Below are 25858 nucleotides of genomic sequence, written 5' to 3'. Positions count from 1 at the left end.
AGCTCCAGCACCAAAAAAAAAATCTTGCCCTCCTATGGTAGACTGTAGCTTCTCATTTGTAGAGCATACATAAGTCAAAGGCTTGTAGGGTACTTGCCCTATTCTGATCCTGTTTGGGCAAAATTTGATTCTCTTCTTTTTGAACTGTAACTCCCTCATTTTATCACCTTTTCCAGTAATTTGTCATTTCTTGGCTGTTATTTCCCCACAGAAAAAGAAGACTACCACCATTGCTGTGGAGGTAAAGAAGTCCCAGCACAAGTATGTCATCGGCCCCAAAGGGAACTCCCTGCAGGAGATCTTGGAGAAAACTGGAGTCTCGGTTGAGATCCCCCCCACTGACAGCAGCTCAGAGACTGTGATACTGCGTGGTGAACCTGAAAAGCTTGGACAGGCATTGACTGAAGTCTATGCCAAGGTATTGAGGATGTCACTCAGCAAGGCTTTTTTTTTTTTACAGACAACTGATTTAACATATGACTAGTTAAGCTTTTATAAGAAATAAATTGCTAACATACTGTAAGTGTTCAGAATGCAAATAATGTGTTCAGCAATAATACAAATTTCCCCAAGCCCTGTACAAAATATAGGATGGTAGTCAAAATCAGTTGTGTGATGAATTCCTGTGGCCTGCATAGCAGATCACCTCACTTCTGAAGATGCCAGCCATAGTTGCCAGCGAAACGTCAGGAAATCTGTTGTCTAGACTGCAGTCAGTAAGCCCTGAAACCCAACACTGCCCAATTGTGTGATAGTTTTAGAATGTTACTGTGACCTGTGAAGACTACAGTATCATGTTTGGAGTGAGTTTCAGAATCCTGCAGTCAAGGATATTGCAGTGGGATAGGAATTGGGATTGTTGGCATCAGTACAGTGTAGGAAATATGTACTGCTCGTGGAATGCTAAATCTCTTCATACAACCAATGTCTTTTCTAGGCCAACAGTTTCACAGTCTCCTCTGTCTCAGCCCCCTCTTGGCTTCATCGTTTCATCATTGGCAAGAAGGGGCAAAACTTGGCCAAAATAACACAACAAATGCCAAAGGTATGAGTTCATAAAAGTGGATTTTTACATTAATATTGGATTTGAGGAATTGCTGGAACAAGTAGCTCAAGATGCGTATATACATATATTCCATACAGCTGATACCAGATTTATTGAGAAAATACTTAAAAAATATCCACCCCCAGCAGAATAGAGAAAAATGAGTTGAACTGGAAAGCTTTGGAAATGATTTTTTACAGCGCCCTTAAGTTGTCTGATGCTTGAAATCCCATAATTATAGTTTTGTGAAATAGGGGTGAGTAGTAGAGAGAGAAGTTGACAGCAAGTCTGAAAATGAGAAAATAGGTTCCTTTTGTTACACCTTTCATTTTCAATAAGGGTAGATTTTCAAAAACACAGGCATTTTAAAAATTAAAGTACTTCAACAAAACCAAATTGCAGTTAATGAAATAGCAGTTAAGACAAGCTAATTCTCAGTGAAAAATGTGAATTTTTAGCTAATACTTACATTTCAATTAGGGAGGGAATTCCACAGAGAGAATGCTACCATCAAGAAAGTTCTGTTCCAGGTGGCCTCTCATTTCTCCTCTGATGTCATGCGCTGCCTACCACTGAGTGAAACACAGACACTGATTCAGGGAAGAGCAGGTTCAGGTTTATTTCAGCGTAGTGCTAGACGAGAAAAAAGCTGAGAGTGAAGGGAGCGCGCTGGTGCGGGGTTTAAATAGCCCGCGCCGGTCAGCGCCCCCCCCCCACTTTGGGTTGTGTCATCCCCCCCCAGTCCTGCATGCTTCCGTGCCGGTAGGTGAAGGGTTGCAGGGCCCCTGCTGGTGCCCCGGGCTTCGCCCATAATCGGTTTCTTTCTCTGGCCGGTGATTGCTGTCAGCTGGGCGATCTCCGTTGCGCTTTGCTGACAGCTTCAGGTGTGCCTCGTGATCCGCCCTGTCTTTGTCTTTCCTTCTTCCTCTTTTGTGTCCTGATGGCTGGGTCATCCGGCTGGGGTCATTCCCTTCTCCTCAGGGTCTGTGTCTGTTGTTGTGCGTGCTTTGCTTATCTTAAATCCCTTCCTCTGCTTCCTAGGTATTGTCATGTGTGCCGTTGTGCTGATGCCTTCAGCTCAACGGTACTCATGACATACTGCCCCCCGTTCGAATAGTAGCCCCCCCCCCCCAGCATTCCGGTTTTCCCCGGGAGAGCTGTCAAAATTTCCCCCCCCCCGCCGGAGTGTTTTCGCCCCTCCCCCTGCTCCGCCCTCTACCTCGTGTCCATCTTTTGGGTGTGTTCTGAGTGCGCATGCCTCGACCACACCCTGGGAGTGCGCATGCCCCAACCACACCCTGCTTGTTCGTGCTCAGTTCATCGTGGGTAGAGGCGTGGCTGGTCAGGTGCTTTTCAGCTCCAGGTAGGAACCTTATATTTTTGTATTGTGCGTTCGTCATTGTCATGTGTGCATCCTGGGCGTTTGCCCCCTGGCGATGCACTTGTGACCAATCATCTCTCCCTAGTGGGCCCGGGGCGGGGGGAGGGTGAGTCCCGGGGGGGAGGAGGTCTACTCAAGTCGCGGGCTTGGGGGGCCCTTTCCCCTGGGGGTGCGGCGGGTGGGGGGGGAGGCCCGAGGGGGGAAGGGTGTTCAAGGGGCCGGTTCGACTTGGCGCCCCTTTGGCTTGTCGGGGTACGTCCTGTGGAATGCCCGGGTCAGGTCTGGCGCCTTGACGTGTTGCGCCGCCACCCATTCTGGGTGGGGGAAGTGTTTCCACCTCACTAGGTAGTGTAGTGTTCCCCGTTGACAGCGAGAGTCGAGTATTTCTCTTACTTCGAAATGTTGTTGGCCGTCGATCATCACTGGGGAGGGCAACGGCGTGCTTGGGTGCCATCGAGAGGTGGTTGCAGGTTTCAGGAGGCTGCTGTGAAATACCGGGTGGAGTCTCCTTAGATTGTGCGGCAGGTCCAGGCGTACTGCCACCGGGTTCACTATCTGTGTCACTCGAAGCGGCCCGATATACTTAGGCCCCAGTTTCTTCGAGGGTTGAGGTGATTTCATGAATTTGGTGGATAGGTAGACCATATCCCCTGCCTGGAACGTCAGTTGCTGGCACCGGTGCTTGTCGGCCTGTTCTTTGTAGGCCGCCTGTGCTTCCTTCAGCGCTGCCGTGATTATTGGCCACGATTCCGCTATCTTCCGTCCCCAGTCACTAGCGTCCACTTGGGGTCCCGGGGGTCGCGGTAGCTCCGGTATGGGTACGAAGTCGCGCCCAGAGACTACTTCGAACGGGGTTTTCCCTGTGCTCGTGTGGACGGCGTTATTGTATGTGACTTCTGCGAACGGAAGCAGTTCGACCCAGTCGTCTTGGTGGTAGTTGGTGTATGAGCGTATGAATTGTTCCAGGGTGGCATTGAGGATCTCTGTGGCTCCGTCCGTCTGGGGATGCCAGGCCGTGGATAGGGCTTGTTGGGTCCCAGTCAGTTTTAGGAAGGCCCGCCAGAATTTCGAGGTGAATTGTGTGCCCCTGTCGGTCACCACGCGTGCGGGACATCCGTGTAACCTGTACACGTGTATAAGGAAGAGTTTGGCCAGTTGCTGGGCGGACGGGACCGATGAGCAGGGGATGAAGTGGGCCTGTTTCGAAAAGTAGTCTTTCACCACCCAAATGGTCGTTTTCTTCTGGCTGGGTGGGAGATCTACTATAAAATCCATGGAGATTTCCTCCCATGGGCGGGAGGGCTCCGCCACCGTTTGTAGAAGTCCCGGGGGCTTACCTGGTGCCCGTTTGGCCATGGCGCATGTCGAGCAGGATGCTACATAGGCCTTCATGTCCCGTCTCAGCGCGGGCCACCAGAATTGTCGTCGTGTTAGATGCAGGGTCTTTAGGAACCCGAAGTGTCCCGCTTGCTTGATGTCGTGTGATCTGCGCAAGATCGCCTGGCGTTGCGAGTCCGGGACATATATTCTGCCTTCCCCCCATGCTAGGTCCTGTGCCATCGTCACCTTGTCGGGGTTTGCTAGTAGCCAGGGGTCGGTTTTGAGGGCGGCGGTGAGGTCCGCGCGTATATCTCCTGGCAGTCGCGGGTGGCGCCGTCTGGTCGCTGGTTGGCCTGCCGTCGGTTGCGACGTGGGGTTGGGCTGCTTCTGAGCGCCGCTCCGGGTGGTCACAGCCATCCCCAGCTGGGAGGCGGATAGGACCGTCCCGATCATATCTGGGACGGGCTCTTCATTTTGGGGCAGTCGGGAGAGGGCGTCAGCCAGGAAGTTCTTTTTGCCCGGCATGAACTTCAGTTGAAAGTTAAAGCGGCTGAAGAATTGGGCCCATCTGACCTGTTTCGGGCTGAGGCGTCTGGGCGTCCAGAGGGCCTCGAGGTTCCGGTGGTCTGTCCAGACCTCGAATGGTTGGGTGGCTCCTTCCAGTAGATGCCTCCATGTTTCTAGCGCCGATTTTACTGCGAACGCTTCCTTCTCCCACATGTGCCAGCGTCTTTCCGTCTCCGAGAATTTCCTCGACAGGTAGGCGCATGGCTTCAGGATTCCTGTGGGGTCTTTTTGGAGTAGTATGGCCCCCAGGGAGAAGTCTGAGGCGTCAGCTTGGACCACGAATGGCCGTTCTGGGTCCGGATGCGCGAGGATTGGCTCTGTGGTGAACAGCGCTTTCAGCCTGTTGAATGCTGTTTGGCACGCGGGAGTCCAATTTAGTACTGTCCCTGGGTTCTTGGCGCGCCGTGTGTCCCCCACTCCTTTAGTTTTGAGGAGGTCTGTTAGGGGGAGGGCTATCTCCGCGAACCCCCGTGCGAATGACCTGTAGAAATTCAGGAAGCTTTGGAGTTGGCGCCTGTTACGTGGGCGTTCCCAATTCACCACCGCCTCGACTTTTGCAGGGTCCATTTCTATGCCTTCCCCGGAGATTCGGTACCCCAGGTAGTCTAGGCGTGCTTTATGGAATTCGCACTTTGAGGGTTTGGCATAGAGTTTCGCCCTTTTTAGCTTCTCGAGGACTTGTCTGACTAGGGTTACGTGTTCCTCGTGCGTCTGGGTGTAGATGAGGACGTCATCTATGTAGACCAGGACTCCTTTGAACAGGTGTTCATGCAGTACCTCATTGATGAGCTGCATGAACACTCCCAGGGCCCCTGCTAGTCCGAATGGCAGCACTTTGTACTGAAAGGCGCCTAGGGGGCAGTTGAACGCGGTTTTCCATTCGTCCCCCTCCCTGATTCGGATTCGGTAGTACGCCTCGCGAAGGTCCAGCTTGGAGAATACTCTACCCGTGGACAGGTGGGCGAGCATGTCTTTCACGAGGGGTAGGGGGTATTTATTGGATAGGGACGCTGCGTTGAGGCCCCGGTAGTCGGTGCAGAGCCGTAGGGTGCCGTCTTTTTTCTCCCGGAATAAGACGGGCGCTCCGACCGGTGAGCATGCCGGCTCTATGAAACCCCTATCCAGGTTTTTATCGATGAACTCCCGGAGGGTTGTCATCTCCTTCGGGGTCATCGAGTAAATCTTCGGCCTGGGTAAGGGGACATCGGGAAGCAGCTCAATCCTACAGTCCGTCTTGCGGTGGGGGGGTAGTTGATCTGCCTCCGCTTCTCCGAAGACCTCTGAGAAGTCAGCGTATTGCTCAGGTAGGTCTTCTGGGGTAGCTATGTTGTCCTGGGCTGCCGCCTCTGCCCGTCCCACTGTGGGGTTGATCCTGCCCGCCGGAACTGGCGCCCGGTACGCGCCGTCGTCGAATTGGAAGGTGCGGGTCTTCCAGTTAATGCGTGGGTTGTTAGTCGCGAGCCATGGTATTCCCAAGACTACGATGGGCCACCCTATGTGGGTTACCACAAACGATGTTCGTTCGGTGTGGGTGCCCATTTGTAGGGTGACCGGCTCGGTCTGCATTGTGGCTGGTTTCCCTCCCGCTGTTGAGCCGTCCAGCTGGTGGAATGCCAGCGGCGTGGGGAGGGGGAGGCAAGGTAGGTCGAGCTTGGCAACTATGTCGGGGTGGATCAGGTTCTTGGAGCACCCCGAGTCCACTAGTGCCGCGGCCATGGTGGCTCTGTTGCCAACGGAGAGCCTGATTGCCCCCATTATTATGGGGCTTTCGTCGCTCTGTCTATGTGTTTCGCGCCCCTGTCCCACCACCTGCCTCGCGGCGCGTTTTAAGGCAGGCGGGGAGCATTTCCCGCCGGCTGGTCTGGGCCTTCGGCGTCCTCCCCCCCCAAGTAAGCGTCCCAGCCTTCGTCCGGTGTCGCTGTGGCTCCGGTCATCCGGCGGTGGGGGGGCGGCGGTGGGTTGGTTGGTTTGAGCGTCGTTTTCAGTGCAGGTTTGGGAGCGCTAGTTAGTGTTCGGTTGGAGAAGCAATCTGCCGTTTTGTGCCCCATTTTTCCGCACTTCCCTCAGGGCCCGCGAGTAAACTTCTTCGTTTGATACGTGGGACCGGCTGGCCCCAAGTGTGGCGCGGGTACCTTTGGGCTGGTGTTTGTTTTGTCCTCTGTCGTCGCCATTAGGAAAGTGCGGTGCGCGTGTTCCGCTCTCCCCGCGAGGTGGATCCAGCCTTGCAGAGTCTCCGGGTTGTCCCGGTAGAGTGCCCATTGGAGTACCTCGCGGTTGAGGCCCCTTTTGAACATTTTTAGCAGGGTAGTCTTGGACCAGTCGTTGATCTTCCCTGCGAGGGCTTTAAATTCGAGGGCGTAGTCCAGGACAGTTCGTGCGCCCTGTTTGAGGCCTTGGAGCGCGCTTTTAACCCTCTCCTTGGCTAGCGGGTCCTCAAAGTAGTGCTTCATCTCAGTGATGAAGGCGTGGAAGTCAGAGAGGGCGGGGGAGTTGGACTCGTACATTTGGACGTACCAGTCCGCCACCCTGTCTTGTAGTTTGATCGCCACGGCTGCGATCTTGTCCGCTTCTGAGTTAAAGGAGTGTCCGTGCCGCCCCATGAACTCCCTGGCATTTGTGATGAAAAGCGACAGTTTCGCGGGGTTCCCGTCGAAGAAAATGGGGAAGTCCTTTGGGGCCCGGGTGTTCGGTGAGTCCCCTCTTCTCGCTTCCCGACCCACGGCTTCGTCCACCTGGGACGCTTGCTGGTTAGCATTTGGCCTATGGGGGTGCCAAGACCCGCTCGGGGTTTGGATCGGGGTGTGTACCTGCACGGGAACGTAGTTGTGAGGCCTGGAGGACATCAGCGACTGCAGCATGGTCCCGAGGTCCCTTAGTTGGGCCTCCATGGCCGCGAGTCTGGCTTGCGTTTCTCGGTCCGAGATCCGCGCCGCAGCTGTGGTTGGACCTGTCGGTGTTTCCGCAAGGTTGAGCCACCGGTGGGGTTCAGGCGTTCCCGTCCGCTGGTCAGCTTCCTCGATTTGGAAGTGAATCGGCTGGTTTGCCTCTCCGTCCTCCACCGCGCTTGCTGCAGTTGGGCTGAAGCTCCACACCTGTGGCTGGGGTGCGATGTGGGGCGGGGAGGGCTCCGTGGGTCTCGGGAGGTATGTTGTTCCCTCCCGTGGCCGGGACGCCTCCGCTTCCCTCCGGGGTTGGAGCTGAGGCTCGGGGTGGGCCGGGAGGGTGTCCGTGGCTCCTGGGGTCCGCGTTGTCTCTGGCCTCGGTCGGTCCTCCTCCGCTTCTCGCCGTGTGGCTCGCCCGTCCTGGCCGCGACGCGTCGGCTCCATCGCCCTCCGCTCGTGTTCTTCTCGCCGTCTGTTCCTCCCGCGGCTCGTTGTTGTCCGGTGGGGCTTGGCGAGGCTGAGTTTATGACTCTCAGCTTTATGTCATGCGCTGCCTACCACTGAGTGAAACACAGACACTGATTCAGGGAAGAGCAGGTTCAGGTTTATTTCAGCGTAGTGCTAGACGAGAAAAAAGCTGAGAGTGAAGGGAGCGCGCCGGTGCGGGGTTTAAATAGCCCGCGCCGGTCAGCGCCCCCCCCCACCTTGGGTTGTGTCATCCCCCCCCAGTCCTGCATGCTTCCGTGCCGGTAGGTGAAGGGTTGCAGGGCCCCTGCTGGTGCCCCGGGCTTCGCCCATAATCGGTTTCTTTCTCCGGCCGGTGATTGCTGTCAGCTGGGCGATCTCCGTTGCGCTTTGCTGACAGCTTCAGGTGTGCCTCGTGATCCGCCCTGTCTTTGTCTTTCCTTCTTCCTCTTTTGTGTCCTGATGGCTGGGTCATCCGGCCGGGGTCATTCCCTTCTCCTCAGGGTCTGTGTCTGTTGTTGTGCGTGCTTTGCTTATCTTAAATCCCTTCCTCTGCTTCCTAGGTATTGTCATGTGTGCCGTTGTGCTGATGCCTTCAGCTCAACGGTACTCATGACATCTGAAAGCATGGGTATCTACAGTAGATGGGGTCTTAATGCCTTAACTTTTAGGTAGTTGCTTAAATTTCATTCATTTTCAGTTGGTGGTTATATACTATTTTGTCTGAGAGGCTACTTGAATTACCATATTTAAAAATGACAACAAATGCCTTTTAAGTGTTTCTGGTTGCAGGTTAGGAGAAGAAAAAAGGACAGATCAATTTGTCTGTTATTAACTGATCCTTCTTTCTTTTTGATGCTGAATTGTGTTTATTATTAAAAGGTTCATATAGAATTCACTGAAGGGGAAGATAAAATCACTCTGGAAGGACCCACGGAAGATGTGAATGTAGCTCAAGATCAGATTGAAAGCATGGTCAAAGATCTGGTGAGTTGGGAAGCCATAACTTCTGACTTTGTCAAGCTACTTTGTCAAGCTACCGAGTGTGGTAATGGTCCAGTTTCTTGGTTGTATTTACATTTTACATTGTTTACTTGGCAGCCATGTATATTTATTTTTTATTGTAATTGTTTTAATTGTTATTGTTTTATAGTTTTTATTGTTGTGAGCCGCCCAGTCACTGGTTGAGATGGGCGGCTATAGAAATTGAATAAATAAAGAAATACTTTATCAAATGGAGAATATTAAAAACTATCAGTACAGCTTGGAAAAAAATATTCCTCTTAGGAATAAAGATGCAATTTTGAATATTGTAGCAAAGTAAGATCACTGTGTTCAGTGGGATTTACAACTGGTGGTATATGTGCTTAGGACAGCAGTCCTGGAGACAAAAGGTGACTGTTAAACTTTTCAGTGCAGTGGCTGAAAGGAAACCAAAGGGCTGTATGAGATCATATTCTGAGTAAGCTGATATCATACTTTTTTGAGCAACTTTGTTATGTACTCATGTTTGAGTCAACTAGCTTAGTTGAACATGTGGATGTAATTATGACTAATTAACTGTATAGGTTGATATTGCTACCATGTTTCTTTTGTTTTTCTTTGGAGTAGAGAAGCACGATGTCCCTAATTTTGATTTAACTGTGCTTTTGTAGATTAATCGGATGGACTATGCAGAAATCAATATAGATCACAAATTCCACAGACATCTCATTGGAAAGAGTGGAGCCAATAGTGAGTTAAATGTTATTTGGGTCTCTAGAACTGAGCTGTCCTAGAGAATTAATCATATATTTGGCGACTGTGACAATGGGAGTCCTTTATAAAGCAGCAATTTATTTGTAATTACAATAATTTGATTCAGAGAATGTAGGCTCTACATAAGTGTATTTTGGGAAAAGGTATTTTAGAAACATCTTTCTTTCCCCTTCTCAGTTATTTTCTTCTATATACACAGTTCTTTTCCAATAGTCTTTAAAAACCTCTGTGTTTATTAAACATTAAACTCAAAATTCTACTCTTCTTATTCTCTATGAATATGTATTGCCTTAGAATCAAAGTAACACTTAAAAGCCCCTGGTTTTTTGAAGCCCTGAGTTTAAAACTCAGAAATCTTGGGTGTAACATATATGCAATAGAAAGTGGTGCTACTGGCTTTTGTTTAATTTGCAGTCAACAGAATTAAGGATCAGTATAAAGTATCTGTGCGGATCCCTCCAGACAATGACAAAAGTAACCTCATCAGGATTGAAGGAGACCCTCAGGGAGTTCAAGAGGCCAAGAGAGAGCTGCTGGATCTTGCATCACGTATGGTGAGCCATGGAGGGCTAGGCTGTGACTGGAAGGAAGAGAAAGTTAACTATTATTGAGGATTTCTGTCAGTATTCAGCACATATAAGTTCTGTTCATAGAGCATGCTTAACCAGGTCAGATGAACCCCTAGCAACTGCATTCACACAGCATGCTAACTATCTGTGTTAACCTTGATTTGGTTTTTTGGGTTAATGTTTTGGTTATTTGGAGGATTTATTGTATTATTGGTACCCAGGAAATAGGTAAATTCAATGGGCTAAAGTGCATTGTGTAAGTTGTCTAAACAAAGTATAGTAAAGCCTCAGTTTAACTGATCATGGGGATGGGATGCCCATTAAACCATGGTGTTCTTACATTAACACTATCATTAAACAGATAAACTCAATTGAAAAGACAAATCCAAATGAAATATTTGTCCATTGTATCTAAAGTTTTGCAAAATGAAGTTCTGTTAAACCAAGAGTTTACTGTGCTTTGATTAATTGGCAGATCAAATAAACTAGTTTTGGGATAAATAATGGATGATATGTATTTTCTTCCTGTAGCATAAGCTCATAACAAAATTTTTCTTTCTGTTACCCCCACCCCCAAGGAAAATGAACGCACAAAGGACTTGATCATTGACCAGAAATTTCATAGAACTATCATTGGACAGAAAGGTGAACGGATTCGGGATACCCGGGATAAATTTCCAGAGGTACCAAAATATATACCTGTGTGTTTATATGTATATATTGATTTTTTTTAAAAATGTATCCATAAATTACACATTTTTTTTTTTAAAATGCACACATGCATTCACAAAAATGTATGTAAATATATATTTGTACTGTTGTTGATCATTCCGTTCTAGAAAGTGCTTTAATAGTGGCAGACATAAAATTGTCCCTGACATTCAGCCTATTTGTGGTCCCATAGGCTGAACTGAAGCTGAAACAGATTTTACAGGTTTTTTCAGTCCGCCTCCTTTACATCCAGTCTTAACAAATGTGAATGATGTGTCATGTATAGCAATAAGCAGCACAGAGCTAGAAGAGCCACAGAAAAGCAGGATGAAATATGGATTCCACAATACACAAATAGCCTGTGAAATCTCCCAAATGAATAAGTAAATTCAGTTGTCTGTACAACTGAACTATTTAAATTGAGACTTTCTTGCAGGTTATTATCAACTTCCCAGATCCATCACACAAGAGTGATATTGTCCAACTTAGAGGACCCAAGAATGAGGTGGAAAAATGCACAAAGTACATGCAGAAAATGGTGGCGGATTTGGTAAGAGATTTTTACTTTTTTTCCCCACTGTAACTGCATCAGAACTGTTGCTAACCTTAAGAAATCAATGTTTTTTAAGTAGTTGAGATACTTTGCTATCCTTTGTAACATTAGTATCTTAAATGTATTCATATGTTTGGGAACAAGTCATTGGGCTGATCAACCAGATAAGCAGGAAGTATGGAATATAATATGCAATTGGCATTTAGAAGATTACAATTTGCTATTGTACCTAATTTGAACTTGGAGTTTATGTTTAGCTCTAAGGGCTAATAGCTATAGATAATTTTATCCTCCATGAATATGTCCAATTCCATTTTAAAATCATCTAGGCCAGCTGATTACGGCACATATTATATGGCAGCTAGGGGTGCTTTAACTGTGAATACATGAAGGGATTTCTTTTACCTGACCTGATTCTACTGTTAGTATGTTTTAGTGAGTTCCAGTGTAAAAGAAGCAGAAATAAGACTTTTCTCCATTTCATTCACATTATTTATGGTTTTATTATCCTTCCTTCCCTCCATCCCAAAAATAAAAAGGAAAAAACACAAGAGGAAACTGAAATATATAAGACATGGTTCAGCGTAATTTTTGAGCACATGATTAAATTTTGACCACACAAAGCAATATTGATTAGTCTTTTACCATTACATCGGAAGGGAGACAGCTCGTTAACAAAAAAATATTTTATATCTGGGGCCACCTTTCCAACCTTGAAAACTTTTTGCTTCTTCCATGCTTGATACATCCATATAATGATGCATTTTGAAGTTTTTCTTATATGATTTAAAAGTACATTCACATTTTTAACCATATTGATTGTTGTAACATCATACCAACAAACTTACAGATATCAAACCAAAATGGGGCAATAGTGGAACAAGCTCATATAATATGAGTTTCATATCACCTCACTCATTTTACAATTCTAACATAATGAAACATTTTGTTAAACATTGTCTGGTATGTCCAGTAGATGTAAAAAACAATCTTTTGCTGAATTAGTCTCATCTTAATCTTAAAAAAAATATAATCATACTTAATATTCTTTAAGATACTTCATTGATTTCTAATATTATTTATATTAAATAAGGATGGCTTATGGAAATTAACAGTGATCAGTAAAATACAAATGGTGTGGTATTTGCTGATATTTTTCTATGTCCATGATTTATTGATCGTAACCTTCCTTTCTTATAAGGTTGAGAATAGCTATTCTATTTCTGTTCCCATCTTCAAACAATTCCACAAGAACATCATTGGCAAAGGAGGTGCAAATATTAAAAAGGTACGATTACTTGGATTCTACTTGAAACCATTGGTTTTTCATTGCTCCTGAGTATTTATACCATCTCCTACTGATACTGATGATGCTTCACTTTCACAGCAAAAAAATACATCATTTTGCTTAGAAAGCAAACTATGCCTGTCCTCTTAACTTTTTTTTAACTTTCACTGTAGATCCGTGAAGAATGCAACACTAAGATAGATCTACCAGCAGAGAACAGTAATTCAGAAACAATTGTCATCACAGGAAAACGAGCCAACTGTGAAGCTGCTCGCCATAGGATTCTCTCCATCCAGAAAGAATTGGTAGGAGAAACAAGGGTTAAGGGTTATAGGTAGTCCTCATTTAGCAACTGCCTTCTTTAGCAACCATTTGCACTTACGACAGCAATGAAAAAGTAACTTTGTGACCAATCCTCATATTTATGACCGCAGGTCTGTAAAGCAAAGGAAAGCTGAAGCAAAATTGTAAGCAAAGTTGTGGTTTCACTTAGTGACCACTTCACTTAACAACCAAGTTGGTATTCCCAATTGTGGTCACTAAACAAGGACTACCTGTATATTCTACCACTGTACTTGCAGTATGAATTTAAGTAATTAAAACAACGCCCAAGTGTACAGGTTAACTCCAATTTCCTTAAAGAAACCAGTTTCCTGTAGATTGATTCTAATTTCTTGAAAGGTGGATTCGTTAATCAAGAAATCAGAAACAGGAATGCGTATCTTAGATATTTTCTTCTCATTCCAACTATAAAGTTAAAGCCCCAGTTGCATTGTAGGATTAAGATCCTTAACTGCATCTGTTTAATCACAGGTGGTAAAGGGACAATTTATATAGAGAAGAATTTCAAATTTGGAGGAGGAATTCCGTACTTGGAGAGGAATTGCCAACAACCTGCTTGAAAAGTTAGCTGCTCTGAGAAATTATAGACCTCTGTTTGTCAGAGAAAAGTGTGATGATAGCATTGTATAAAACTTGTGCCAGTTACTGATTTTTAGGATTGCTAATAACAATGCTAAAATTTTCAAAAACAAGGTGGACAACTTTTGATTTGGAAATGTTTTTCCTCATAAAGTAATTTGATGTGTTTAATTTAATTATTTAAGTAGATATATACAATCAATGCCAACCTAAGAACTTTTCCCCCATGTCACGTGCTGAAGATGATAATGCTTGTGTGAAACATTACTGAAAAGAAGGCATTTTTGGTGGGGGGGGGTTTAAAGTATGGAAAAATCTTTTTAAAGTTATGGAAAACCATCACCAAGTATGGTAGATATTATTATTGAAACATTGAATTTCAATGATCTTCCTTCCCTAGATTCTTTCTACATCTTTTATAGACAATGGGAAAAAAGGTCAAAACAGGCTATTTTGTACAGGTAGTCCTCAAATTACAATGGTAATTGGAATTGGAATCGTGGTCATAAAGTGGGGTGTCACATGACCGCATCGCTTAGTAATGGCAATCCCTGCAGTCCCTGTTGCTGTCATTAAACAAGGATTGTGGGTCATTAAGTGAGCACCTCAACTTCCTGCCAGCTTTCAACAACCAAAGTCAGTGGGGAAGCCGGCAGGAAGCTGCAAGTCCCAGGCAGCTTGCAAGCAGGCTGGCAGGCAGGTAAGTGGCTGCTGCTGGGTGGGAGGGGGAGTGAGGAGGTGCGCAGGTGGTCAGGGATGCACTGGTGCAAGCATGGCAGGGCTTGGGGTGGCTGCTGCCAGGTGTGCAAGTGGTGGGGGGTGCTGCATTAGTACGGTGGGTCTTATCAGTTGCGAGAGGGTGCATGAAAGTGCGCAAGTGGTGGGGGAGGCGCAGTGAGGCTTGGGGTGGCTGTTGCCAGGTGGGAGAGTGTGCATGAGGATGCGCGAGTGGCTGGGGAGGATGTGCAAGTGGCCAAGGAGGCATGGCACAAGTGCAGTGAGGCTCGAGAGTGTGCAGGTGGCCAGTGAGGTGCAGCATGAGTGCAGAGGGGCTGGGGGAGACTTACCCGAGCAACTGGCGACCTTCCCTGCTGGCTTTCCCATTGACTTTGCTTGTAGGAAACCGGTGAGGAAGGTCACAAATCGTGATCACGTGACTGCAGGGGTGCTGGGACGGCTGGAACTTCAAGGACCAGTTGTAACCACCACTTGTTTAGTGCCATCATAGCTTTGAACAGTTGTTGAATGAGTGGTTGTTAACCGATGACTACCTGTATGCTCATTATACAGTGAATTAAACACTAAATTAAATTTGGTAAACTATCTATAAGGAATTGAAAATTCCGTGTATATTTTATCTCCGTTAGTTCTTTAACTGCGTGGTATTTCTAACTTATTACTGTTGTTCCATTTTATTGTGAAAAGGACAGCCCAGTAGAATTGACACAAAATAGAAATAGTAGTAATGCCTGGTACGGTTGGGGACTGTTATTCGATATTTGGCTCATTTCTCCATTCACCTTCAGTTCTAAGTAAAAATGAATGAGAAACTTCCTAAGTTCATTCTCGGAGAGAAGAACTCTTTGTACCTTCCTACTATTTTTATGTATGAGGGAGATTTTTAAAATACTTGTAATGAATGCCTATTCTAAAACACTCTCAGACTCATGAGCAGGAATTCAAAGATATCTGATTTATTAAAGAATAGTATGCAGGATCACAAAGAAAGCTGAGAATGATAAAAGTGCGCCAAATGCAAACTAAAAACCCTTGGTGCAAATGAGATCCCTCCCCCCGTAGAATCTTCCCAAGTTCATAATCCCAGGTGCTCCTAACGGCTTCTGATGGTCCGCGGGAAAAGTCCTTGAGCAGAGCACATAACCCAAACACATTCCATTGTAATGAACAGAGATACAGAGCTTGGTACAAGGTTTCACAGCAACTCCCTCCCAAACAGAAACGCACATCAGCGCCATGGCATGTGAAACGTTACGATGTACAGTGCACATTGAAACAGTGAACATGACAATACTTCTCCTCCTAGGCTAACATCACAGAGGTGGAGGTCTCCATCCCTTCCAAGCTACACAACTCACTCATTGGTGCCAAAGGTCGTTTCATCCGCTCCATCATGGAAGAATGCGGTGGAGTTCACATTCACTTCCCTACTGAAGGCTCAGGTAGTGATACGGTCACCATCAGGGGCCCTGCTCAAGATGTTGAAAAGGCAAAGAAACAACTCTTGCAATTGGCAGAAGAAAAGGTGATAATATGACTTTGGAAAAATAGATGCACATTCCCTCCCTCCCTTTCTTTCTTTCTTTCGTGAATGTGGCTGGGTTTATTTGTTTTAAGGCCTGAGCCAAGTATATCTTAAAGATTGCCTGCTTCACGGTGAATGGAAGTTGCAAATCTTCTGACCGGCTGCTACTTAAGCCCTTATTGCTTGAAATAAACTATGTGCCAAAAGCAGACACAGTCTTTTTAATAGTGGATCAAAACTGTAGAACTTCTGAGAATTGTTGCCTTGCTCCTTCCTTGCTAGCTTTCAGGTGTCTGCATTTTTGCTTGCCTCCATTCCTCCCTAATGTTATTTTTTATTATCGTGTTACTAATTAGCTTATATCAGGAGTTTATAAAGTGTGTTGTTGTATATTATACTTTTGTTAGAAACCTGAATTCTTAATAACATTTGGAGTATGATTATTGTAATGATCCATTAAACTATTTTAATCCTGCCTTTTTGTTTCCTCAAGGTAGGTAACCAGTCTTGATGATAAATTTTAAAAATACCAAAAGGCAGTGTCATGCATTTCAGGAGCTCAAACCATGCTTTCTTTGGCATTCTTACTACAATTTTTCATTGTAAATTAAACTGAGAGTACAGAGTACATGAACGTACCTTGAAAGAAGGTACTTTGCCCAAGGTCATAGATGAACTGAGGTTCACAGCCAAGCAGGTTTTCCTGATCCAAGTCCAGTTTAGACTCTCTTATACCACCCTATTAAAAAAGGCTGCAACTCAGTGGAGATTATGCTTCCCAGGTAAAGCATCATGAGTTCTATAGCTGAGATTTCCAGGTAGGCTGAGAAAAAATCCAGAGTCCTGCTGCCTATCCATGTATTGCATACAGCATGTACTGTATACAGTACTGAATTTCATGGGTCACTGGCAACTTTTTGTGTTCCACGATAGTTCAGTGATTCTCTGAAAACTGATAATATGCACATATACTTACAACATGATCTCCCTTAGTCTGAGCTCATGAATGTTGGGAATCTACTCAAGGCAAATGAAACAATATAAATGTTATTTAAGTTTTGCATGATTTGTACAGATACTTAATTTGGCTTTTCTTGCATATAGCTTTATTCTTGTAGATGCTTCCTTTGTATATTCTAAAATTAGATTTTTAACCTGACTTACTCAAATCATCTGGAATCCAGTTGTTAATCTTCACAGATATGTTGGCATGTTCATTTTTTCTAGCAAAAACAAAGGGGATTTGGACTAACAGCTTCCATTTCTTCCATTTCTTTCTTCCATGTAGCAAACCAAGAGTTATACTGTGGACTTGCGTGCCAAACCAGAATATCATAAGTTCCTGATTGGCAAAGGTGGCGGAAATATTCGCAAGGTGCGGGATAATACTGGTGCTCGGATTATCTTTCCTACTTCAGAGGACAAAGATCAGGAACTGATTACTATCATGGGAACAGAAGAAGCTGTCAAGGAGGCCCAGAAAGAGCTGGAGGTGCTCATTAAGAACCTGGTAAGGAAAGCATCATACTTTTCTTATTTATATTGGAACTGCATTTTCACACTGACATGGATTTACAAACACTGTTGTTAGATCTGGCAATCCATTATATGTCTTACGTGTTTATAGGATAATGTCGTTGAAGATTCCATGACCGTGGATCCAAAGCATCACCGGTACTTTGTCATTCGGAAAGGGCAGGTACTGCGGATCATTGCAGAGGAATACGGGGGTGTGATGGTCAGTTTTCCACGCCCTGGTACACAGAGTGACAAGGTCACTCTTAAAGGAGCAAAGGATTGTGTGGAAGCAGCAAAGAAACGCATCCTCGAAATCATTGATGATTTGGTAAGTACCAATCAAAGCGAGATTTGGTAAGTATCCATCTTGAATTGACCATGGAAAATCAAGACAATGTGTGTCCTTGTCTCTTACGCCCTTAGTTCATGTTATTGGAACAGAAAAGGAAAGCTGGTGTTCATTCTAGCTTTTCTTCATGCCTGAATGATAAAATTTCAAATTCTTTTACAAATGTGTAGGATATGTATATGTGTGATTGGGGGAAATCTCTTTCAGCACTACATTTCTTTTTTGGCCTGGAACTGAACCTTGGGATCCTCCTATAGCCTTTAATGACTCCAGCCCACTTAGTGACTCCTATTGTCATTCTATGTATATGTTTCCTAATCTTGGAAATAAAGTAATAGTTTTACAAAAGGTACATCTTTGCTGAATTAGTGTTGTCTTTGCTTCTTTAAAACATATAAAATGAAGGGTAGAATTTATTAAGTCAAGATGTAGCTCACAGGTTTTTATATTAAAACAAGATTGCCTGGCAGATTGATAGGTCTAGCTTGGTTTCTTTCACTGGCTCCTTTCACAGCTACATATACATTTTTGGGATCTTCCTATGTTCCCCTTGGAATTATATTTTCAGACGGATAACCTAATCTGTAAATCATATTGTAAGACATTCTTCTCTCACAGGAAGCCCAGGTGACAATAGAATGCACTATTGCTCAGAAGTACCATCGTTCTATTATGGGCCCTAAAGGTTCTAGGATCCAACAGATTACTCGTGACTATGGTGTTCAGATCAAATTTCCAGACCGAGAGGAAAGTGCAGGTACAGTAACTCACAAGCTTGCCCTTATGAGGAATACCTTTGGGACACTGAACAATATAATCTCATAATCCTATAACAGTAACTTTTTGAAAAGGGAGCTATATAAAATGGCTATTCATGGAAGTTTTCAGCAAAATTATTATCTTTAGATTTTTATCAGCATAAAAATAATTTGATGTGTTGTCTAGGGGTGGTCCAAAAACAGTATTACTGTCTAAAGAGCAGCAAGCTGAAGAATTGGAATAACCAGTTACTCTAAGTAGAAATGGTGTGGCAAACCCTCACTGCTTCCTTGCCTCATAAAATATTGGACTTCTGTTGCACATTGTAATCTGTTATTTAGCTATTGATTTTCACTTGCTGCTTGCCAGTAATTAACTCTATTATATACACATAGGATGTGAATAAATGAGGCAGATATTGATATGCAAAGCCGGACACACTTGAACTGCTTATTCTTGCATTACGGAAGAGAGGGCTTCCTGAGTAGATGAACAAGATGAATTAATAGGAATTTGGCAGAGTTTAAGAGGCAGGTCACTAGAAATCTTCCTTCAAAATTGATAGTGCAAGACATAGAAGATAAAATCTATGGAGATGATTCTGCAGACAGGACCTGGCATGCTTATGTTCTTCCCTGAAAACAGCAAGCCATACATATGAAGCAAAGGCAAACCCAAAGCACAGCTTAAGGAAAAAGAAGATTGGACCAGGAAATGGCAACACTTCAACTTATAATAGAGGATGGGGAGTTGTATGCTAAAAATATATATGTTCAAAAATCCAAGAAAATGAACGTAGTGATACTATTAAGAGCATGTGAAATAAAATAAGTGGAAGGAAGAATAAATGTTGCAACCTTTCTTGGTGGCCATGGCTTCTAACCCCAAATGCCAGTATTTTCTACAAGCAAATCTTGGTGATACCTTTCTCTTTTAGAGACTACAGAGAGGCATAAGAGTGTCAGCTGTTCTTGGTGCTGTACTAATGAATAGACTGGGAACTGTAGGGAACACAAAAGCTGAGTGTAGTCAAATGCATATCTTGAACTTCAAGACAGAAGATTTTTTAAGAAGCCTAAGAATAATGATAAGCTAATGGGGAAATGAAGTCAAAACAGCAAGTTCCTAAAAGAGTGAGATACTAGAAGCACAGCTGCAAATAGATCCAACAAAGAAAAAGAGGAAGATAGCAGAAGCCAAGGTAGCTGCACATTTTAGGGAAAGTCAGAATGAACACACAGAAGTGGAAAGATAAACTGTCACTGTGGAAGAGTATATACAGGTAGGCCAGAACTGTAGAGATAGTATCAAGAAAGTAAATTCAGGATGAGCTGAGATTAGCAAGTTATGCTAAGAAAAACCCAAACATTCTTTAGATATGTTTAAAATAAAAGGAAAAGCAGTATACCATCTCAGTAAAAATGTACTTAAAAAGCAGATAATGAGAAAGTCTACTGAAACCTTATTTTGGCTCAGTTATTTCTGCAAAGAGAATATGCACTAGACTGAAAAGTTATGAAGAGTTGATTGAAATAGCAAGGTAAGGCTTAAGATTGATAGAAACGTATCAGGAGATACCCACTGACCTTGACAAGTTTAAATCTGCAGGATCAGGAGGCTTGTGTCCTAAGGTATTCAAGGAACTTGTTAATTGTCTGACCAAAACTCTGTACGTGAAGTATCAGATAACTAGAAGAGGGCAATGTTTTCAAAGAGGTAGAAAAGGAGGACGTGGAGAATAACAGACCAATCAGTTTGACATTAATACCTGGGAAGATTAAAGAAAATATAAAGTGATTGATTTGTAAACATCTAAAAAACAATGCAGCGATTACTGGAAGTCACGTGGATTTGTTAAATCTTGTTAGATTAAGATTACGATATTCTTTTAGTTTGGGTGTAGGAATGCTGTGGACATGACATATCTTGGTTTTAACAAAGCATTTGACAAAGTGCACCGCAGCATTCTGATTACCAAGATAATTACATACGGGCTGGATGTCATGTCTATTAAATTAATCCACAGCTGCATTGGCACTGAAGGAATTCTCATCAACAGTTCCTCATCATCTGAAGTAAGGACTCATATGGAGAGCCACAAGGACAGTCATTTGTTGGAGATGCTTTAGTTTGGATTTCTGCACTGTATGGAATTGGGCTTGATAATCATTTAACTGTTACTCTAAGTTTGACTCTAAGCTAATCATTTAAATTATCCCAACTCTTACTCTTAAATTTGACTCTAAGCCTTATATTCTTCAATAGAAAGATGGAACACTTCTCAAATTTGCAGATCTTGATGGATTAGAGAAGTGGTGAAAATAGCAGAATACAATTTATTAAAGGCTAATTCAGAGTTCTTCAATTAAGAAAACAAAATCACATGATGATTTCACATATTCTTCCCTGTGACAGCCCTCCAAGTATTGGAAGGCTGCTATCATGTCTTCCCTTTCCCTCACAAAAAACACAGAACCCTACATTTCTCATAACTGAATTGCATTTTGTTGGAAAAGGCCTAATGATCAAGTGTTATCAAGATCCCTTTGGACCCTGATCCTGTCTTCTGAGGCTTACTGCCATCAGCAGATGTGCTGAGCATCCCTTCTGCCCCCTCATCAAAGCCATTTATAGAAACATTGAAGAGCTCTGGGAACAGGAGAAAACTGTGATGTACCTCACTGCATACCTCTTCCAATATAAACATGGATCCATTAAGGGCTGTGAACTGGGTTCAACAAACTGTGAATCCATCTGGTGAAGGGACCATCCATCCCACATTGACCATAGCCTCCTTCTTGATAAAATGGAACAAATGCCATACTGAAGTCCAGGTACATCATATCCACAGCATTCCCTTGAACTACTAATCTATTCACTTCGTAAAAAGAACAACCACCCTATGCTTTGAGCAAACCCATGCTAGCTTCCAGTGATTGTCTTTTTCCTTTCTAAGTGCTTTAAATCCACTGCTTGATTATCTTTTTCTAGGATTTTCCCAGGTATTAATGACAAGCTGATTGGTCTGTAGTTTCCTGGGTCCACTTTTTCCTTTTTTTAAAATATTGGAATATTAGCTCTTCTCTATCGTCAGGCACTTCCTCTGTACTCCAGGAGTTTTCAAAGATTAGAGTTAATGGTTCTGAGATAACAGCTGCCAGTTCCCTTAGTACCATGGGATGTAATCCAGCTGGCATATTAACTTGAATTCATTCAAAACAACTAAATTTCTCTCACTTCTTCCTTGCCTGTTTTGACCTGCATGTCTCTTCTAACCCCCATGGTGCACCTTCTGACAGGTTGGACCACTTTTGTCTTTTGCAAAAAGACAGATTCAAAATAATAATTAAGCAGTTCAGCCTTCCCCCTGTTGTCTGTCATTATTTTACCATCTTCTCTGACTAGCAGAACCACCATTTCCTTGACTTTTCTCTTGTTCTGCACAATCCAAATACTTTTTTGTTATTTTTGGTATTCCTTGCAAGCCTCAGGTCATCCTTATGGATTTGAGCTATTTCCTGATATTCTGCTTTTTTTTTTAATATGCCCCCTTTTCCATTTTTTAAAATTTGTCCTTTTTTTTATCAGTTTGTTGTGAGCCACCCAGAGTCACTGAGAGTTGGGTGGCATACAAGTTTAACAACAACAACAACAACAATAATAATGTTCTTTATGCAGGCATGCTGGTCTCATCAGCTGTCTCCCATTTTTCTTTATCTTTGAGTCTTAATTATTTCATATTTTAGATTTTCCCAACCCTCCTGAACTGTTTTTCTCTTCAGGATTTCCATCCATGGAATCCTTCCTACTATTTTCTCTTAGCATATTAAAGTCAACTCTCTTGAAATCTAGAACAATAATCTGACTACTTTCAAGTCTCCCTGCCTGCAGTATGGTAAATTCTAGGATTACATGGTCACTCTCTTCCAAGGTTCCAACAACATCCACTTCTCAACCATTTCTTTCCTGTTAATAAGTATTAAGTCCAGTATGACTGATCCCCCTAGTTGCTTCCTGCACTTTTGGACAATGAAGTCTGCAAGGCACATCAAGAACCTGTTGGATCTTCACTTGCTGCAGAGTTTGAGTCCCAGTTGATATTGGGGTAGTTGAAATCCTCCATTACTGCAGTGGTGTGTTTTCTAGATACCTTGGCCATCAATTTTCAAAGATTTCACCTATATATCCTGCTTGGTTGGGTGGCCTGTAGTATAAACCCATAACAATGTCATTGTTGTTTCTTTTTCTCTTTAAATCCATTCTGTCACTTTCAGTAAAGTTTTCACACTTGGTGCTATGAATTTCCATATAGGTGTATTCATTCTCTCTGTCCAATGCGACACCTCCCCTTCTCTTTTGTTGGGTCTTTTTCTTCTGAACAAATTATATCCTTGCAGTACTATATTCCAATCTTGAGTTCCATCCCACCAGGTTTCAGTAATTCAAATAATGTCATATTGGTTTCCCTTCCTTTCCAGATGACTAGAACAAGATGTCTTCCAAACACATTCTTCTCCTCTTTGTGTTCATCTCTCACCAAATCTTATAGATGGTGTAGACCATGGTACAGGAATCCAAAATTTTCTGAACATCACTATTCTTTAACCCAGCAGTTCACTCCAGAGTTCTCTGTTCCTTCCTTAGGCCATGACGTTCAACTGGGGGTGGGGGGTTTACTGTTTTTTTGTATTATGGGCTTTTAATTCTGTAAGCTGCCTGGAGTCACCGTGTGTGAGTTGGGTGGCCATATAAATTCATTTAATAGATAAATACAAAAACACCACGTATGCATGAAACTCTTGCCTTCCTGTATTGGTCCTCATAGTCCTTCAATATTCTTTCCAAGCTTTTTCTGGCAGTTTCATTTGTTTCAACATGAAACAGAAGAAAGGGATAGCAATCAGTAGCTTTGATTAGTTGAGTCATCCTCTCCATTACGTCACAGATCGTCATATCTGGGAGACAGCACACTTCTCTTGATACCATATCTGGCCTTCAGATTGCTGACTCCATTCCTCTCAGCAGCAAATCACCCATCACTACCATATACCTTTTCCTCCTTGGATTCCTTACCTCCAAGGAAGCCTGGACTTTTCTCCTTCCTGCCCCTGAACCATTGGATGAGTTCTCTAGAAGTCTGTGACTCACTCCTCAGGGGGAGGACCTGAAATTGATTGCACAGCTCTATAGGAGTCTCTTGGTTCTCTTGGTCCTCCAGGTTAAAAACTGCTAGCCTTCCTCCTATGGGTGTCTTTTTCTTTGTAGCAGTCTCTTCTTTCCTATGATCTTTTTGTAAACATCCTTTTGCCTTGTCCAGAAGCTTTTCATCTTCCCTGGTGAGTCTCAGAGTTGCCAGACATTGCCTCCAGACCCCCACTTTCTCCTCCAGCAACACAATGAGTTTGAACTTTGTGCAGGTCATCACAGTACTTACCTCCTTGCCCATGTCTCTATATCTTCTAAAGACTGTTGTCTAGGCTCTCCTGAAAAAAAAAAGAAAAAGGGAAAGCTAATTTGTTTTCACATGCCTCATGAAACAAAGTCCAACTTCTCTGCTGCTTGTGATGACCTTCCACTTATTTTTGTTAATACCCTAACAGTATGTAAACGATCCCAATGGGATCTCAAGCTGCTAGCTTGAGTTTATGAGACAGTATGGAATAGTGGGATTATAGTACAAAATCATGGATTTAATTTACAGGAAGGAAAGTTCTAATGAACATTTTTACAGTGTAATCCATACATAGTAACTAAATTACTATTTTTATTCCTATGAACACAGCTTCCATTGCAGATGTAGTGGCACATGAGAATGACAAAGAGAATAATGAAGGGAAAGAGTACAAAGAAACAGATCCTGGCTCTCCAAAGAAATGTGATACTATCATAATCTCTGGCCGTCGAGAGAAATGTGAGGCAGCAAAAGAGGCCCTCCAGGTAAGTGAGATTGGATATCTGTGTTATCTTAGAGGCCTGCCATGTCTAAACAGAGGGGCATAATCAGCTTTGTTTACAGGCACTGTAAAGTGATCGTCATATTAAATCTCAAGGGGCTATTAATTGTGCAAGATCTAGTGTCTTCTAGAGACACTGCTTTATTGACAGCATGTAGAGCGCATTAACCGCTTGCAGAAACAGAGTAGTAAATTAAAAGTGTAGTGAAATAACTTCTAATAAGTTGTGACTTACGTTATGGGGTATAAGCATTTAATATCCCAGATTCCTGTGGTTTTTTTTTAGAATGTATTTGATGTTTTCCAGTTTGAATTAAACAGCAATGATCGAGCAAACTGATCTGTTGTGAAGGTCAAGCCAGAATCTTAGATATGCACAGGCTGTGTGCCAGACATAGAATCAACGGTTTCATGGGGGATTGATATTCTGTCATGTAGGCACAGAGATACTCCCAAACTGTCCCTCAACTAGAGAGAGAAACTTTGAGTGGTTTTAAAACAAAGAAATTCCAAAGGGTACAAAATAACAAGATATGTATCAGAAATGGCAACAGAAGTGAGGTAGGAGCAGTTTCCTCCAACTTTTGAAAGCGAACTTCCCAGGGAAAAGGAATTTCTAGGTAAATTGAAGCAGAAGGAATAGCTGTTTCAAAAGTCTTACCTTTGTAGAACTAGGTGAATACCTACCTAGAAAATACATTAGGGTTCTTGGTTTTCTTTTGTATCTATATTGCTAAGTATCTTTATTTTTCTGGCTGAGTATAGGAAATTTTTAAAATTAAATTAAATTTTCTTGTTTGCTTGCTTTCAATTTATTGGTCGCCCAACTTCAGTGGAGTTGAATGCTTAATGTCATATTTCATTCATCCTTACTTTAGACTGAGTAGGATGTTACTAATTTTATTTAGAATCTTTTGTTGTACATATATTAAATTAAACAAACTCAAACTAGATATAAGCCAGTATGCTACACAGTCTGGTGATTACATTATATAAATTATTTAATTTGCCCCATTTTTATTTATTTTAATTGCCAGTAAGACAGGTCAGGTCACCAGGGGTAGGGGGAGAATACTAGGTGAGGTGCTCCCTGGAAGAAAGTAATGGCAGGGTGAACTACTAAGGCCCTACCCCAAAAGGGAAGAAGGCAGAGCCAGGGTATGAAGACCCAGAAGATTATTGGAAGAGGAGGTTTGGGATCTCCAGGCTACCACACTATGGGTTCTGCTATGCTACCACAGAACCTTTTTGTCATAAATTACTTACTTCACATAATTTCCATGTTTGTTCAGGCTTTGGTCCCAGTTACAATTGAAGTAGAAGTTCCCTTTGACCTTCATCGTTTTATCATTGGTCAGAAGGGTGTTGGAATCCGGAAAATGATGGATGAGTTTGAGGTGAGTAAAGTCTTTGTTGAATCCCTTCTTTTAATTTTTAGAAAACCAACTGGTTGATCGTTTCTCTTTTGCTTGCAGGAAAAGTCAATATAAGCCTTGTTTAATAATTTTCTGGAACTATAGTAAGAATTCTGTATTGTGTTCCAGTATGTTGCAAA

General features: G+C 43.4%; 1 protein-coding gene across 3 annotated transcripts in view; it reads left to right on the top strand.

Moving 5' to 3' along the window:
* Nucleotides 1-25858, top strand: part of HDLBP (high density lipoprotein binding protein) — an 83189-nt gene that overhangs the window by 46966 nt on the left and 10365 nt on the right. For 2 of the 3 annotated variants that reach the window (XM_063306746.1, XM_063306747.1), the window contains exons 8-22: nucleotides 212-418; nucleotides 938-1045; nucleotides 8543-8647; nucleotides 9316-9394; nucleotides 9833-9972; nucleotides 10566-10670; nucleotides 11135-11248; nucleotides 12453-12539; nucleotides 12713-12844; nucleotides 15505-15723; nucleotides 17012-17233; nucleotides 17351-17569; nucleotides 18209-18347; nucleotides 24132-24286; nucleotides 25596-25700. In XM_063306746.1, coding sequence (XP_063162816.1) covers nucleotides 212-418; nucleotides 938-1045; nucleotides 8543-8647; nucleotides 9316-9394; nucleotides 9833-9972; nucleotides 10566-10670; nucleotides 11135-11248; nucleotides 12453-12539; nucleotides 12713-12844; nucleotides 15505-15723; nucleotides 17012-17233; nucleotides 17351-17569; nucleotides 18209-18347; nucleotides 24132-24286; nucleotides 25596-25700 — 2136 coding nt within the window. Of the gene's footprint in view, nucleotides 1-211; nucleotides 419-937; nucleotides 1046-8542; nucleotides 8648-9315; nucleotides 9395-9832; nucleotides 9973-10565; nucleotides 10671-11134; nucleotides 11249-12452; nucleotides 12540-12712; nucleotides 12845-15504; nucleotides 15724-17011; nucleotides 17234-17350; nucleotides 17570-18208; nucleotides 18357-24131; nucleotides 24287-25595; nucleotides 25701-25858 lie in introns of all 3 variants that reach the window. The other variant, XM_063306748.1, reaches the window with a different exon arrangement.

This window comes from Candoia aspera, chromosome 6, assembly GCF_035149785.1.
Source record: "Candoia aspera isolate rCanAsp1 chromosome 6, rCanAsp1.hap2, whole genome shotgun sequence".
Lineage (NCBI taxonomy): Eukaryota > Metazoa > Chordata > Lepidosauria > Squamata > Boidae > Candoia > Candoia aspera.
Note: the sequence above shows the minus strand (reverse complement) of the source record. Positions and strands in the feature narration are given on the sequence as shown.